A 13,913-nucleotide genomic window follows, 5' to 3' on the forward strand; every position below is an offset into this window, starting at 1 on the left:
TTATAATATCAAAAAAAACTTTATTATAAACAACCATTATCACACTATGCTAACAGCCAACAGAGATTTACATTTGTTTAATGATGGGTTTTATATCAGTCAACGGACCGAACGTTTGAAAACTGGATTTATTTTTACAAAGACAAAAAAGAAAGACATTTTCAACATTTTAAGTCTTGATTTTTTTTATTTTTCCATGTTCTCTACAGATACAACTGAATATGTGGTCCTTCATTTCCTTGCAAACAGTTAAGAAACACACATTCAGTTCTAAATGTAGAAGAAAATCCAATAAAGGTGCATAGTACCAAATAATGATAACAAACATGTACTGGTCCAAAATCTAGAACATAGAAAATTCAATGCATCATTTCATTTAAACAAACGTGTTTTTTTTCCACAGAAAAAGATCAAACAGTCATTTGTAGTCTTGAGTTTATTGCCTAGGATTCAGCAGCAATGCTGACTGAAGTCCCACACTGGAATGTTTCAGAAGATAATGTTCCTCCAGCTTTTGAGTAAGGCACAAGAGACCGTGGTGTTGAGGTGAAAAAGACAAAGATTAAATAAGAAAAGAGCAATGATCAAGCAATCCTCAGAGGAAAAAAGCTAAGTGATGTACAATGCTGAAGACCGTTTATTTCACATTCCCATCCTGATGCTCTGGATGATCTGGAATATTGCTGTCGTGAGAGGAAACATTAGAAAGACAACATTAGAACAAAATATTATATAGTAAATGTAAAGAATTCCTATTATCTGCTCAAATTTTATTTCTTGTTTTGAGGTGATGCAGTTTCTTTGCATGTTCATCAGAAGAAAACAAAGAAAAAAGTGCATGTTGATGAGATTTCATGGTGTCTTTAATTAAAGTGCACATTGGTTAGAGCATATCACTAATGAATACGGTGATCATGCATGTGAAACACTCCAAATTTCAATAAACAGACATTTTTCTATTACACTAGCATACTAGCTAATGCAAGACTTAAAAATACTTAATGGGATTGTGTTGGAAGAAATCAAGTAATATCAGTTTTGTTGGTCTGAAATCAGTCTGCATTATATGCACTTTGTCCCTTTTAACATAGGGGTCAGGAAATCAAGTTCACTTTCTGCTGTGCTGATTGGATGCACTTGATTGAAGTCATCATCAGTGGATTCAAAGAATGAATTAGAAAACACATTTAATGACGATTTTTGGGTTGTCAACTCACCTGATCCACATACTACAAAGACAAACAAGGCGAGAAGCCAGGGTCCCACCGCTGCCTTCTCTTCTTGAGAGCCTCTCTGGAGAGAATATATATATTAATATTAGTACATTAACATTAAGAGAGAGCTAAATTGCTTCTAAAAGAAAGACAATATTATCAAATGAAAATATTACAGTGCTGTCTAGTGCAATCTCACATAAACATAAGTAATCGTTTACTGAAACGCAAACAAAGCTATTTTAGAAAACATGTAGAGGATTCTAGTAAGAGTCAGGGATTAGTAAAAGCGGTGGTTTACCGTGGTTTTGGCCACATTGCCTCTCTGAGTGATGTTCTTGCTGTGTTTCTCGTTCGCCATGCGAATCCTCTGTTTTGCCACCATCTTTTGCTCTTTTTATTAAACAAAATGAAGAGTTGGAGATATCAGAGTTTGGGATCAGCTGTCGTGTGATCTCGGACTGGTGTATGGTTTAGTATACGTGTGCTTAAGAGAAACTCACTCCACCCACGAGACGTGGACGCTTCGAAACAGAAAAGGAAGAAGAACTGCGATTCGAATTAAAGGCGAATATGATGGGCGGGGACTAATCAGCTAAATGATCTAAACATTATTTTTTTTTTCTATTTCATTTATTTTAACTGTAATTTGTATAGCCAATTTCCAATAAAGTTAGTCGCCGTCATTATTTATAAATAAATTGTTGTCTTTAACGTTTTAAAACGCAGTGTAGTTGTCATGTGGTTAGTGTTACTTTAATCAGCGCTGACTAAGCGGACCAATTGCTGTTGTTTTAGCTCACATGAAAAAAAATATTAATTTAAGTAATTTTGGGGTGAAGATTAATTTACGTGTGTTAGGTGAGGAAACGTGTAAAAACGTGTAAAGTAATATCTTGATTTTATCGTAAAAATGTAATGAAAATAGATTTTTATTTGAATGCGGATTAATGGAGCATTGGCTGTGTGGCCGCCGATCGCCCCCTGAAGGATGATTACGTTTAAAACATTTCAACATGATTTCACTGTTCATCTGAAAACTCACACGTTCTCTTTTTAAAAATGTCCATGCAGGATAAACGTCATCCTTTCCCCCCTTTGCCAGGAAATCATCTCTTTGATTGAGTAAAACAATAATGTAATCAAAAGAAAATAAAAACATTATTATTATTATTATTATTATTATTATTATTATTATTATTATTAGGCTAATGTTGTTTTTCAAAAGACTTTACAATTAATATCGATTGAACTAGATGAAAAAAATATATATAGTCCTTAAATCTGTAATACGATTTGTTATTGAGATAAAAGCAATAGTAATTTTGAGGAATTGTTTTCTGAAAATCAAACTTAATCAAACTTTAGTTTTTGGATTAAGTTTGGACATTTTAGACGTCTGTCTCAACCATAGACTGTAAAAAAAAAAAAAAAAACGAAACGCTCTATAGTGACGTCTGCGTGGATTCGGGCTGTGACGTGGCACGTTGTTGTACTTCCGTTTCAAAATGGCGCCCCCCATACCTCATTTAGCAGGTGAGTTGACGCTCTAAAATGTATATTTCATGCTCCCTTCAGTGGCGTAAAGATGAATAATCAACGTGAGATGAAGAGCATGTTATGAAACAACTGAAGTGTTATTTATTCTCAAATTCTCCAGACATATTCACGCATAAACTCATTCATAAACATGTCACATGCGCACATTTTTTTTTATTACACCGTTATATTAAAGAAATCAAGAGCATTGATCTAAAGCGTTCCAACGTAAACACACATATACAAATATGAAATATTACAAATTATATTTAATATTTAGCTATTGACCAGCTGATAAATTATTTAAAAGGATTCGTGTCATGTTCAGGAGAAGCCTTTTTTTAAGCAAACTTGACAAAGCCATGGAACTTTGGTCAGGGTTTGTTGTTGTTTATTTTTAAATCACTACCTTGAGACCAATTATTGAACCGTTGCATAGTTTTCAAGCTACATCCATCAATAAAATCCATGCATCCATCAGCAAATCCTTCAGTTTGTTCCGATTTAGTAGACTATTATTATTATTATTTCTCACGGTTAACAGTTACAAATCCCCCCCATAATGATCAAATCTTCAAGGCTTCAGATCTCCTTTCAAACAGGCGGAATATTAAATCTACACAAGATTTAAAACCTTCAGTCTTCAAGGGTGTCCAATCTTTGTCTTCCCTTTCCTGGTTTTTAACATTGTCTGTTTCGTTTCAATCAGTCCGAGGATCAGACGGCACTTTTCTATTGTGTGGACCTCCGAGCTGTCAGGAAAGCTCTGCTTTTCAGAGGTGACTTACTGCATTTACTCCACTGAGAAAGATTTGGCCTAAAACGGTGCCGTTTTTATTAACAACAAATGTGTAATTTTTTTTTTTAGAGATGAACGGCAAGGTAAATACATGACGTTCAGCAGCGACGGAGCTCTGTTTGGTTGGTGCAATGGCTCACAGTAAGTATTCAGCATTGTAGAGTTCGATCGTAGTAGTTCAAATTGATGTTTGATTAATAACTGTCCCGTGTGTGTCTTACAGGGTCAGTGTGGTCAAGGTTTCCACCGGAGAATTGGTGAAGTCTTTTGATTTACCCAAAACCACCGCGCTGGAATTCTCACCTCTGAATAAAGTTCTGGCCACCTGGCAGCATTATACCAGTAAGAGCTTGAAATATATATATGATAGTATGGTTTTCTGTGGCATGCTAGCATTATAATGAATATAAAAGCAGACAAAATGTCACCTAAGTAAGCAACCAGCACCTTAGCAAATGCACACTCAGTACTCAATGCAAGTGCATGCTACTGCCTTGAAAACCACCTTATTTTTCAGAAACGCAGGATAACCCTCAGGGAGAGGCAAACCTGCAGCTGCTGGACTTGCAGACCGGTGCCTGCATTAAAGCATTCTATCAGAAGAAGGTCACAGGATGGTGAGGGACTACTGACTCATAACTATGTTAATGAAATGCAGAATTACTGTCAGTTTGTTCCTGATCTGTCTGTAATTGTAAAAGGCGCTCGTTGTCTATTCTCACAGGTGTCCGAGCTGGGCTGACGATGAAAGTATTACTGTCAGAAATGTCAATAATGAGCTCCACTTCTTTGAGAACAACAACTTTGGTAACACCGTGTTCTTCTGTTTACTGAATTCAGTGCACGTGTTATGTTTAAACTGGGTGGAAACAAGTTGATAAATTAAGTTTTGTTTTTGTAGTTTACTTTGCAGTGAATGGGTGCCATCAGAATTAGAGTCCAAACATTGAGAGTCTTTTGGGGTCACAAGACATTAACTGCTGGACTGGAGTGCTGTGGATTATTGTGATGTTTTTATCAGCTGTTTGGATTCTCATTCTGACGGCACCCATTCACTGCAGAGCAAAGTGATGCATTGCTATATATCTCCACACAAGGTTGAGTAAATTGTCATTTTGGGGGGAACTATTCTTTTAAAGAAACCTGCATGATAAGATAAATTTGTTTTAGTAGCCCTGCATTCCATGTAGCTTGCAATTGTGGTTTTTAGATTAAGTAAATGTCAAATATCATGACGGATACTTTAAACAATAATGCGTTTCATTGTGTAGAAACGATCGCCAACAAGCTCCATCTTCAGAAGGTGTCTGAGTTTGCTTTGTCTCCTGGATCACAGCCGAGCAAGGTATCAGCGCGCTTTCCTCTCAGTGCTGTATATGCTCTTTTACTCCTAGAAACGTGTATTAATTGTTTCCCGTGTTGCTTAAGATTGCCGTTTATGTTCCTGGAAGCAAAGGAGCTCCGTCTTTTGTACGGCTATATCAGTATCCCAATTTCGGAGGTCCGACATCTGCTCTGGCGAACAAAAGCTTTTTCAAAGCAGATAAAGTAACCATGCTGTGGAACAAAAAAGGTAGATGATTACGGTCGGTTTCTTAAAATTATCTTTAACTTTCACCTGAGGTTTCCATATGTATTCATGTTTTCTGGTCTTTCTCAAAGCCTCTGCGGTTCTAGTGACCGCCAGCACAGAGGTTGATAAAACAGGAGCCTCGTACTACGGAGAACAGACCTTACATTACGTCGCCACCAATGGAGAAAGTGCAGTAGTTCAGCTGCGTAAGTATGACTCCATCTTTTTGAATTTTGATTCATCAGTAATTGAATATTTAATAAAGAATTAATTACAGTGAGTCTATAGAGTTTAATACAATTTTCTATTTATGTCTGTAACGATTAAACTCACTGATATTATATTATATCACTGGACATTTTTTTTATATATACACATTTATATAACAAAAAAGTTGATATTTCCCCAAATAATTATTGTGCAGCTCAACTGTTCTCAAGATTGATAATAATCAGAAATGTTTCTTGAGCAGTAAATCAGCATATTATACTGATTTCTGAAGATCATGCGACACTGAAGACTGGAGGAATGATGCTGAAAATACAGCTGTGCATCACAGAAATAAATTATATTTTACTATATAATACAACATAAATCAGTTATTTGAAATTGTAATAATATTTCATAATTTTACAGTTTTGACTATTTTTGAACAAATAAATGCAGCCTTGGTGAGCAGAAGAGACTCTCACCTATTCCAAATCTTTTAAATGGCATTGTCTGTTTTGAAGGATATTAAAACTTTTTTTTATAGGTTCATTAAAATGTTTTTGCATTGTTGTTTTCTCAATGAAATTGAATTAAAGCTGCGGTAGGGAACTTTTGACGCTCTAGCGGTTAATAAACAGAACTGCTTGCGTCTTGCGGAAGAACATCGTAGCCGGAACTACTTCTCTCTGTTTGTGTCTATGAAGAATCACAAAGGTACTGGGTTACTCCGCCGAAGTATCCCCGAAGCAATCTAAAATAGTCCGAATATAAACACTTATTATAGGTGCACCCTAGTGATTCAGGACAAGATAAAAACACGGTTTGGAAAATGGATTCATGGTGTACTCGCTTATTATATACATTTTTCTACATTTTGAACACAAACAAAGTTACGGACCGCAGCTCTGATTGGTTGTTTCTTACCGGGAGCGATGGAGTTTCTGCAAATGGCAATAGGACACTGGGAGGAGCCAGAGGAGCTTGATTTTTTTTTTCCACAGATTATCTGTCTCATATTCTGTCAGGACATAATGACAGGTTTAACAAATATGTAAAAAATATTTTTTTTTACAAAAGTTCCCTACAGCACCTTTAATATATATTATTTAAATGAGTAAATAACACAAATTCATTCTATTAATGACTATATGTTTGCTTTTTTTGTCCCGCACAGCAAAGAACGGCCCCATTTATGATGTATCCTGGAACCCCAACTCATCTGAGTTTTGTGTGGTTTATGGTTTTATGCCGGCCAAGGCGACTGTCTTCAACCACAAGTGTGAATCAGTGTTTGACTTCGGCACGGGTCCCCGAAACGCAGCTTTCTACAGCCCCCAGGGTCACATCCTCGTCCTCGCCGGGTTCGGGAACCTGAGAGGGCAGATGGAAGTTTGGGACGTGAAGAAATACAAGCAGGTGTCCAAACCCCAGGCTGAAGACACCACACATTTCTCCTGGTGTCCTGACGGAGAACACATAGTGACGTCCACCTGCTCCCCCAGGCTCAGGGTCAGCAACGGATACAAGATCTGGCATTACACCGGCTCTGTGTTGTACAAGCATGAAACGCCGTCAAATAAAGAGCTGTGGGAAGTGTTATGGCAGCCCTTCCCGACTGGAACCTTCCCGGAGAAGCCGGTGAAATATCAGGCGACTCCGAGTGAGCTCGGCAGCACTGAAGCCAAACCAGCGCAGGTGTACCGTCCACCTGCTCTCCGCAATAAACCCCAGACCGCCAGCTCCAAACTAGTGAGTTTGTGCAATGCCCGTTCTGTTTACCTCCACATTATGAATGTGCCGTGACAAAAACTTCTCTATCCAAGCATGAAGAGGAGCCGCCGCAGAACATGAAACCTGGTGCTGGAGGAGAGAAGCAGATGTCTAAAGCTGCTTTGAAAAATCAGAAAAAAAGAGAAGCAAAGAAAGCAGCTAAACAGGTACAGGTGCTTTTAGGATTTGCATCTGTTCGTTAAACTGTAAAGAGGAATAAGGGATGCATTCTGTTGTTTCAGGAAAACAAGTCGGATGAAGCTCCGCCTCCAGTAGCAGACTCCGCCCCTGACAGTCATGTGACTTCCAGCTGCGGAGATCCTGAAACTGACAAAAAGATCAAGAATTTAAAAAAGGTGAAATGGTTAGAATATGTTTAATTAAATAAGATCAGCATATAAACATTTATAGTGTGAGGAAAAATTCAATTAAAGTGAGAGAAACTTACTGCAGGTAAAGAAACAAAACTGTCATTTACTCTTGACTTGGAATAGTTTAATAGAATACTTTCTAATTCTATTCTATTCTTGCCATGAGAATAGCCTCAGATGCTGGCATGGCAATTTGCATTTATTTTGAGTAAATTATGTGAGAATTTTTTTTTTAAATTGAAATAGACTAAATTTTTCATTTATGCTAGATAAAAAAAAATCCCTGTATAGACTGTACTGTATATGTCAAATCATGCATATGTAAAGCATGCATACAAATCCATAATTGCTTGCTTGTTCAGATCACGCTGTTTTTCATTTGCTAATGTGATTTTTATGCTCATCTGGCAGAAACTCAAAGCCATTGATGAACTGAAGGAGCAGCAGGCGGCCGGCAAGGTCATGCAAAAAAATCAGGTACTATAGCAAAGCTTTATCATCTCATAAGCACTTCTTAATTCATTTTCATTAAAGCAATTTTAATGCATTTGCACCACCGTTTCTAAATTCATTTTAATATTTATAATATTGTATTGTTATAGAACAATTCATACATTATTATTATTTTAATAATTTCTAATAATTATTATATTTACTAGTTGTATGTTGTATAATAATTGTAATGTTTTCCCCCTTTTTACAGCTTGAGAAGATGCATAAGGAGGCCCAGCTGTTGAAAGAGCTTGAAGACCTTGAATTAGGATTGTAAACTCAATTTACAAGTTTTTCACATTTGGTCATCACTTTTCAATCCTTGCTACGTCATACTGTTATAAAAATGTATTGACTTTTTTTTTTTTCACAAACTACTCATGATCAATAAATAAAAGCCTGTTTTGCTTCTTGGCTAATATAATAAGGACTAAATTGTCAAAAGCAATATTGCTATGCAATGTGACGTCCAGCACCAGAGAACCTCCATGAAATACGAAATAAAAATGTTGAAATTCAAATCGCGTGACTTTTATTATGTCTGTTGGGGAGCCGGAAGTGTTGTTGAAACCAAAGTAGTCGCAGATTTCAACCCAAACGCAGCTGAAATTAACAAATAAACTCAACGAGACTAGACGGAACCAGCGGATATTTCAGGTTTGATGAGAGCACACTTCATTATACTGAGTTTTGGCTCTGTAGAGTGTTTTATCGAGTGTTTATTTGTGATATTTGGATGAGCCGGTGAACTGGTGTTCATATAATAACAGTTAACGTAACATGCGTCTGTTTAATTTCACGCAGACGTCTAGCTCTTCACGGCCTAATTTTAATTTTCTCTCCTTCTAAATGTATTTGTATTAATTCTACACGTTTGGATGACTTTGAGGCTCTTGGTATTTAGCAGTTCAGCCATTTCATGAGTCACAAAGAAGAACAGCTCATCGGTTTTATTATTGTGTTGTTTTAGCTGATAGCTCTCACGTTGTTTGTCTAAAAATATACCTTTAGCTTTAAATATCATCTGTATGAATCAAAAGAGGAAATTTCTTGAATGTAATTACGTTAATTATATAACTTGAATCTGTTTTTTATTATTTAAAATAATAAATAAAAATGTAATCCTTTATGCATCGAGCGCATTAAGTCATTTATTTATTTATTCTGTCAAAAAACTGTTCTGTTTTACACATCAACATCAGGATTTGCGTTGGGAATGAAAAAACGACTGTGTGACGTTATCCATATTTATAGTTTTTTTCTATTGAGTTTACAAACAAGCTAAGACAACCAGAAAAGAAATATGATGCATGCATTTTCCACCTTTTTTTAAAGGTCTTGGACGGTGAGACGTTAAGAAGAAAAGTGATATCCGAGGCAAGTCAAAGTCTAGAAAGCACGCTTATGAATTTGAGCATTGAATTAAGATCTTGTATACTGTAAGGCATTCGTTACGTTGTTTTATTTTTTCCTCCTGTTTGTTTTTAGAGTCTGCTGAACTTGAATGGACAAGGTACCCAAAGGTACACAGGTAGAGCTGTTTTCTGCTCTTCATTGACTTTGAAATATCGAATCATATGGGAAGGAAAGCAGCTGTCGGCTTTAATTTGTTCTGTTCATTTGTGATTTGTTTAGTAAGACCAAACCAGCTCTCCCGAACCTTCATTATGCCTGTGAAAAAGAAAAGAAAGTCGTCAGGCTCAGAAGACCCCAGCATCAGAAAGTGCAAAATCAGCAGGTACAAAATATTTGTGTGTTTCTCTCCGCATCTTTTACTCTCTAATACATCAGTTACGATATCTTCACCTCTTAAAAATCCAGTTACTGTAGGACACAGACTTCGGGACGGGTGGTAAATCCAGACGATCAGTTCTCTAGCAAGAAATGTCTCACCTGGTTTTACGAATATGCAGGTATTTTCCTTTTCTTAGTCTACGTGAAACTTTGTTAATATGGCGTTTTTCAAAGTGAAATCAAAGGAAGAAATGTCCTCAAATCTCAGGTCATCCAAGATGCAGATGAGTTTGTCCCTTCATCAGATTTGGAGAAATGTAGCATTGCATCACTTGCTCTGCAGTGAATGGGTGCCGTCAGAATAAGAGCTGATAAAAACATCACAAGTAATCCACACCACTCCAGTCCAGCAGTTAACATCTGGAGAAGCCAAAGGCTGCGTGTTTGTTAGAAACGAAGCCATCATTAATGCTAAATTTCTCCAAATCTGTTGCCATGAAGAAACAAACTCATTTTCATCTGGGATGAGCACATCTTCAGCAGATATTCATTTTTAGGTGAGCTATTCCTTATCAAGCAAATCTGAGCTGATATGATTATTGTGGTGGTTTTAAATCTCGTTCAGGTTCAGATGACATCGTCGGACCGGAGAGCATGGAGAAGTTCTGCGAGGACATCGGAGTAGAGCCTGAAAACGTTAGCAGAGCCCCTCCATATATTTCATAGTGAATCCTTAAAGCTAGGTTTTAAGATCGCTTGAAATAATGCACATTGTGTTTTTGTGACCTTTCAGATTGTCATGTTAGTTTTAGCCTGGAAACTTGAAGCAACGAATATGGGATTTTTCACAAAAGAGGAGTGGCTGAAAGGAATGACGTCACTACAGTAAGATTGACCATGCCTTGAATATCATGAGAAATCATTTCATATATTGACATATATTAACTTCTCTGGTCTGTCTACAGCTGTGACTGCACTGAGCGATTGCAAGGCAAACTGGATTATATGCGCTCTCAGCTGAATGACCCGACCGTATTCAAGAGCATTTACAGATACGCCTTCGACTTTGCCAGGGTGAGAGCATTTCTTTAGAGACAAAAATGCACTTTTTTATTTCCATTTTAAGATAAATTAAGCATTTTAGGATAAGTCACCTGCTTCTTATCTATATATAATTTTCAAGTTAATATTCTATGCTTATGTATGTTCTATTATCTTACAGAAGGTATAGAAAGTATCACCCCCCCTTTAAAATTATCACATTTTTACGGACACAGTTTTTGTTTTATCCAGCTTTATATACTCAATGCAACTTTTAACTTCCTTTTCTATGGTTTTATATAAAGGATAAAGATCAGCGTAGTCTTGATATGGACACTGCCAAATCCATGTTGGCTCTTCTTCTTGGAAGAACGTGGCCTCTGTTCCCAGTGTTCAATCAATTTCTGGAGGTTTGTCATCATTTTCTTTAAACCAAATTGTCTGTCAAACTCCCAAACAGAGGAAAAAAAGAAAGAAAAGCACTGTAAAACCTGCTTACTTTTTTCCCCCAAGGAGTGCATGTGCTTCTAATTTGAAAAAGTGTACATAAAGTCCTTTAGGAATGCAATGAAAATGTATCAAATAATTTGTAGATCTTTAATAAAGGGATACAAATAGACATTTACATGTACTTTTTAAACTTTATCTGAATACAAAAAGTACACTAGGTTTTTAAATATTTCTTCTTTATGTAATATATATTTAATAATTATACAGTTATTTATATTTTAAATGTTGAATCAAAACTAAAACACCAAAACATAATCAGTAAAAAAATATATATGGGACTTTTAATTATAACCACGTCTGAAATACACAGAGACTCTTATTTTGAAATGTTTTGTTCTACTGTGTTCAAACTGCACTTTTAAAAAAATATTACAGTGAAACTGCAAGTCTGCAGAAGGTGCAACATTGTTGCTTTTTTGCTCCTAATTATTTAATTATACCATCACCTTTAATAATAACCGCATTAAGCTTTCTTGTGATTCCTGTTTTATGTCCCCAAATTTAAAACCTTCTAAAATCATAATGAATATGTTTATATCATTTAAAATGTTTTACGGCCTCCAATTTGAAACTAAATTTAAGACTTTTTATAAAAAAAAATTATTATTTGCACATTTACTTGTAAATACATTGTACAGTTTGCATACATCTATTTTTCACACTGTCAAGCACTGAAAAAAGTAGTCCATTTAAAGCTAAACTGAGCCCTATGAAGCGCTGAATTTAGTAGGAGTAGTTTATTCTTTAATAAGGAGTGTTATTACTAACAGAATGTCTCTTCTCTAGCAATCAAAGTATAAAGTCATGAATAAGGACCAGTGGTACAATGTGCTAGAGTTCAGCCGCACGGTTAACACAGACCTGAGCAACTATGATGAAGACGGAGCCTGTAAGTGCGATGGCCTTCTTCTTATAAGAGGCTTCTCAGTTGAACGGCTGCTGATCTCTGTCTGTGTTTTCAGGGCCAGTGATGCTGGATGAGTTCGTGGAGTGGCATAAAGTCAGAATTGCATTATAGCACAAGCAGGTGCTGAATTAAAGCACAACAGAGTTTTGGTTGGTTTACGGTGTGCCCCAGACGATGGCATACCTCTCGAGGACTGCTTCAACATGTCTTACATCACTACCCAGAGACTCTTACAGTGTTACTTCAAAAGGAAATGGCACGGAGGAATCACAAGACAAAAGGGGAAATATTTTTCATATGTACTGAATTTGTCGCTACAGGTCTATTGCCAGTGTTATATGAATTTTCTGAGCGGGAAACGGTCTGTTTGCAATTTCCTTTCTTCTTTTTTTTTTTTCTCCTCTCTCCAAGTTTTACTTTTGTTTATAGTGTTTTGAAAAGGAAATAAATAAAGCAGTTGTAAATTATGTTTTCTTCTAGACTTTACTGGCTTGGAGCAATTACATTTTTTTTTTTTCATCTAAATGAAGCGTAAATAAAAATATTTACTTTACATGCATTAACACACAAAAGTTTGGAGTCAGTAAGATTATTAATGTTTTATAAAGAAGTATGCTATGCTCACTAAGCCTGGATTTAAATATTTGATCAAAAATACCATAAAATTGTGAAATATTATTGCAATTTAAAATATTTGTTTTCTATCTGAATACATTTTAAATTTAAATTTATTTCTGTGATGCGCAGCTGTATTTTCAGCATCTTCAGTGTCACATGATTCTTCAGAAATTATTCTAATGTGCCGATTTACTGCTCATTTCTGATTATTATCAGTGTTGAAAAGTTAAACTGTCATGCATTTTTATAGAAAATAGAAGTAGAATTCTTTTGTTACATTATAAATGTCATATTTTCAATCTATTTTAATGCATCCATTAATAAAATAATCTTACTGACCCCATACATATTCTGATATTTGCATCAATTTTACTTCTTTTAAACTAGTGATAATATTACCTGTGTGTTAAACACATTAAATGAGATGTAGACCAAATAGCTTGATTTAAATGTACACTTGATAAGGCTGTTAGGAGATTTTGACCAAAAAAACATTGATAGCAAGTTAATTGTCCAGTCAGATTCAGTTATTAGACAATATTTGATGACTTCATCTCATAATCATGTCCATCCCGTTGTCTTTGATGTGGCTGTATGGATTGCCTTTTTCATCATAGTTGTAGATTTTAATGATGCTGATCTTCATCTTTGGATGTCTAACTGCTTGGGTTTGTTGTTCTGCTTAACATCTTTGAGGCTCATCCGACTCGTTCTTCCCGCTGTTTCCTATAGCGTCTGGATTATCAACATGGAAGTGTTCCTGAGCAACCAAACCAATGCCCACAGTGTCTTCACTATTGTTATGAAAGAACACTAACTAGTTAACTCCATAAGGTGCATTTGTTTATTCACTCACAACTAAAACTAAAATCATAAATTGATTGAATAAAAACTATATAGACAACAATAAAAACTGATAAGAATGACAAAAAATATATAAATTACTAAAGCTTTAACTAAAATGGGAATGAAAAAAAATTTAACTAAGTTAAAATATGAACAAAAATTATAACGGTGTCTCAATCATAGTAAAATAACACTCAAACTAATTGATTTGTTTTATTTTCAGTAAAAATTTCTTTAGGTTTTTATACTTAGCTAAATACTTACACATACTTATACTTTGCAAAATTTT

General features: G+C 35.6%; 3 protein-coding genes across 4 annotated transcripts; 2 read left to right on the forward strand and 1 right to left on the reverse strand.

Annotated features, from left to right (window-relative positions):
• Window positions 1-167: 167 nt before the first annotated feature.
• On the reverse strand, window positions 168-1,746 carry serp1 (stress-associated endoplasmic reticulum protein 1). The gene is made up of 3 exons (XM_052532338.1): window positions 1,516-1,746; window positions 1,218-1,293; window positions 168-683 (listed from the first exon to the last, which is right to left on the reverse strand). Exons 1-3 carry the CDS (start codon window positions 1,597-1,599, stop codon window positions 643-645), a joined length of 201 nt encoding a protein of 66 aa, XP_052388298.1. The 5' UTR covers window positions 1,600-1,746; the 3' UTR covers window positions 168-642.
• Window positions 1,747-2,656: 910 nt separating this feature from the next.
• eif2a (eukaryotic translation initiation factor 2A) lies at window positions 2,657-8,489 on the forward strand. The gene is made up of 14 exons (XM_052532332.1): window positions 2,657-2,750; window positions 3,463-3,532; window positions 3,622-3,693; window positions 3,776-3,894; window positions 4,070-4,169; window positions 4,277-4,359; window positions 4,824-4,897; window positions 4,981-5,125; window positions 5,215-5,331; window positions 6,510-7,084; window positions 7,159-7,272; window positions 7,348-7,461; window positions 7,888-7,953; window positions 8,180-8,489. Exons 1-14 carry the CDS (start codon window positions 2,723-2,725, stop codon window positions 8,243-8,245), a joined length of 1,743 nt encoding a protein of 580 aa, XP_052388292.1. The 5' UTR covers window positions 2,657-2,722; the 3' UTR covers window positions 8,246-8,489.
• A 9-nt stretch (window positions 8,490-8,498) lies between these two features.
• dcun1d5 (DCN1, defective in cullin neddylation 1, domain containing 5 (S. cerevisiae)) lies at window positions 8,499-12,627 on the forward strand. Of its 2 annotated transcripts, none has more exons than XM_052532335.1 (11): window positions 8,499-8,625; window positions 9,304-9,345; window positions 9,457-9,499; window positions 9,604-9,706; window positions 9,790-9,881; window positions 10,328-10,398; window positions 10,496-10,587; window positions 10,668-10,776; window positions 11,049-11,153; window positions 12,040-12,142; window positions 12,216-12,627. In XM_052532335.1, exons 4-11 carry the CDS (start codon window positions 9,636-9,638, stop codon window positions 12,269-12,271), a joined length of 699 nt encoding a protein of 232 aa, XP_052388295.1. In that variant the 5' UTR covers window positions 8,499-8,625; window positions 9,304-9,345; window positions 9,457-9,499; window positions 9,604-9,635; the 3' UTR covers window positions 12,272-12,627. The 2 variants fall into 2 exon arrangements, with proteins under 2 accessions (XP_052388295.1, XP_052388294.1); XM_052532334.1 differs by having other exon boundaries at window positions 9,457-9,491.
• Window positions 12,628-13,913: the final 1,286 nt, after the last annotated feature.

This window comes from Carassius gibelio, chromosome A18 (assembly GCF_023724105.1).
Source record: "Carassius gibelio isolate Cgi1373 ecotype wild population from Czech Republic chromosome A18, carGib1.2-hapl.c, whole genome shotgun sequence".
Lineage (NCBI taxonomy): Eukaryota > Metazoa > Chordata > Actinopteri > Cypriniformes > Cyprinidae > Carassius > Carassius gibelio.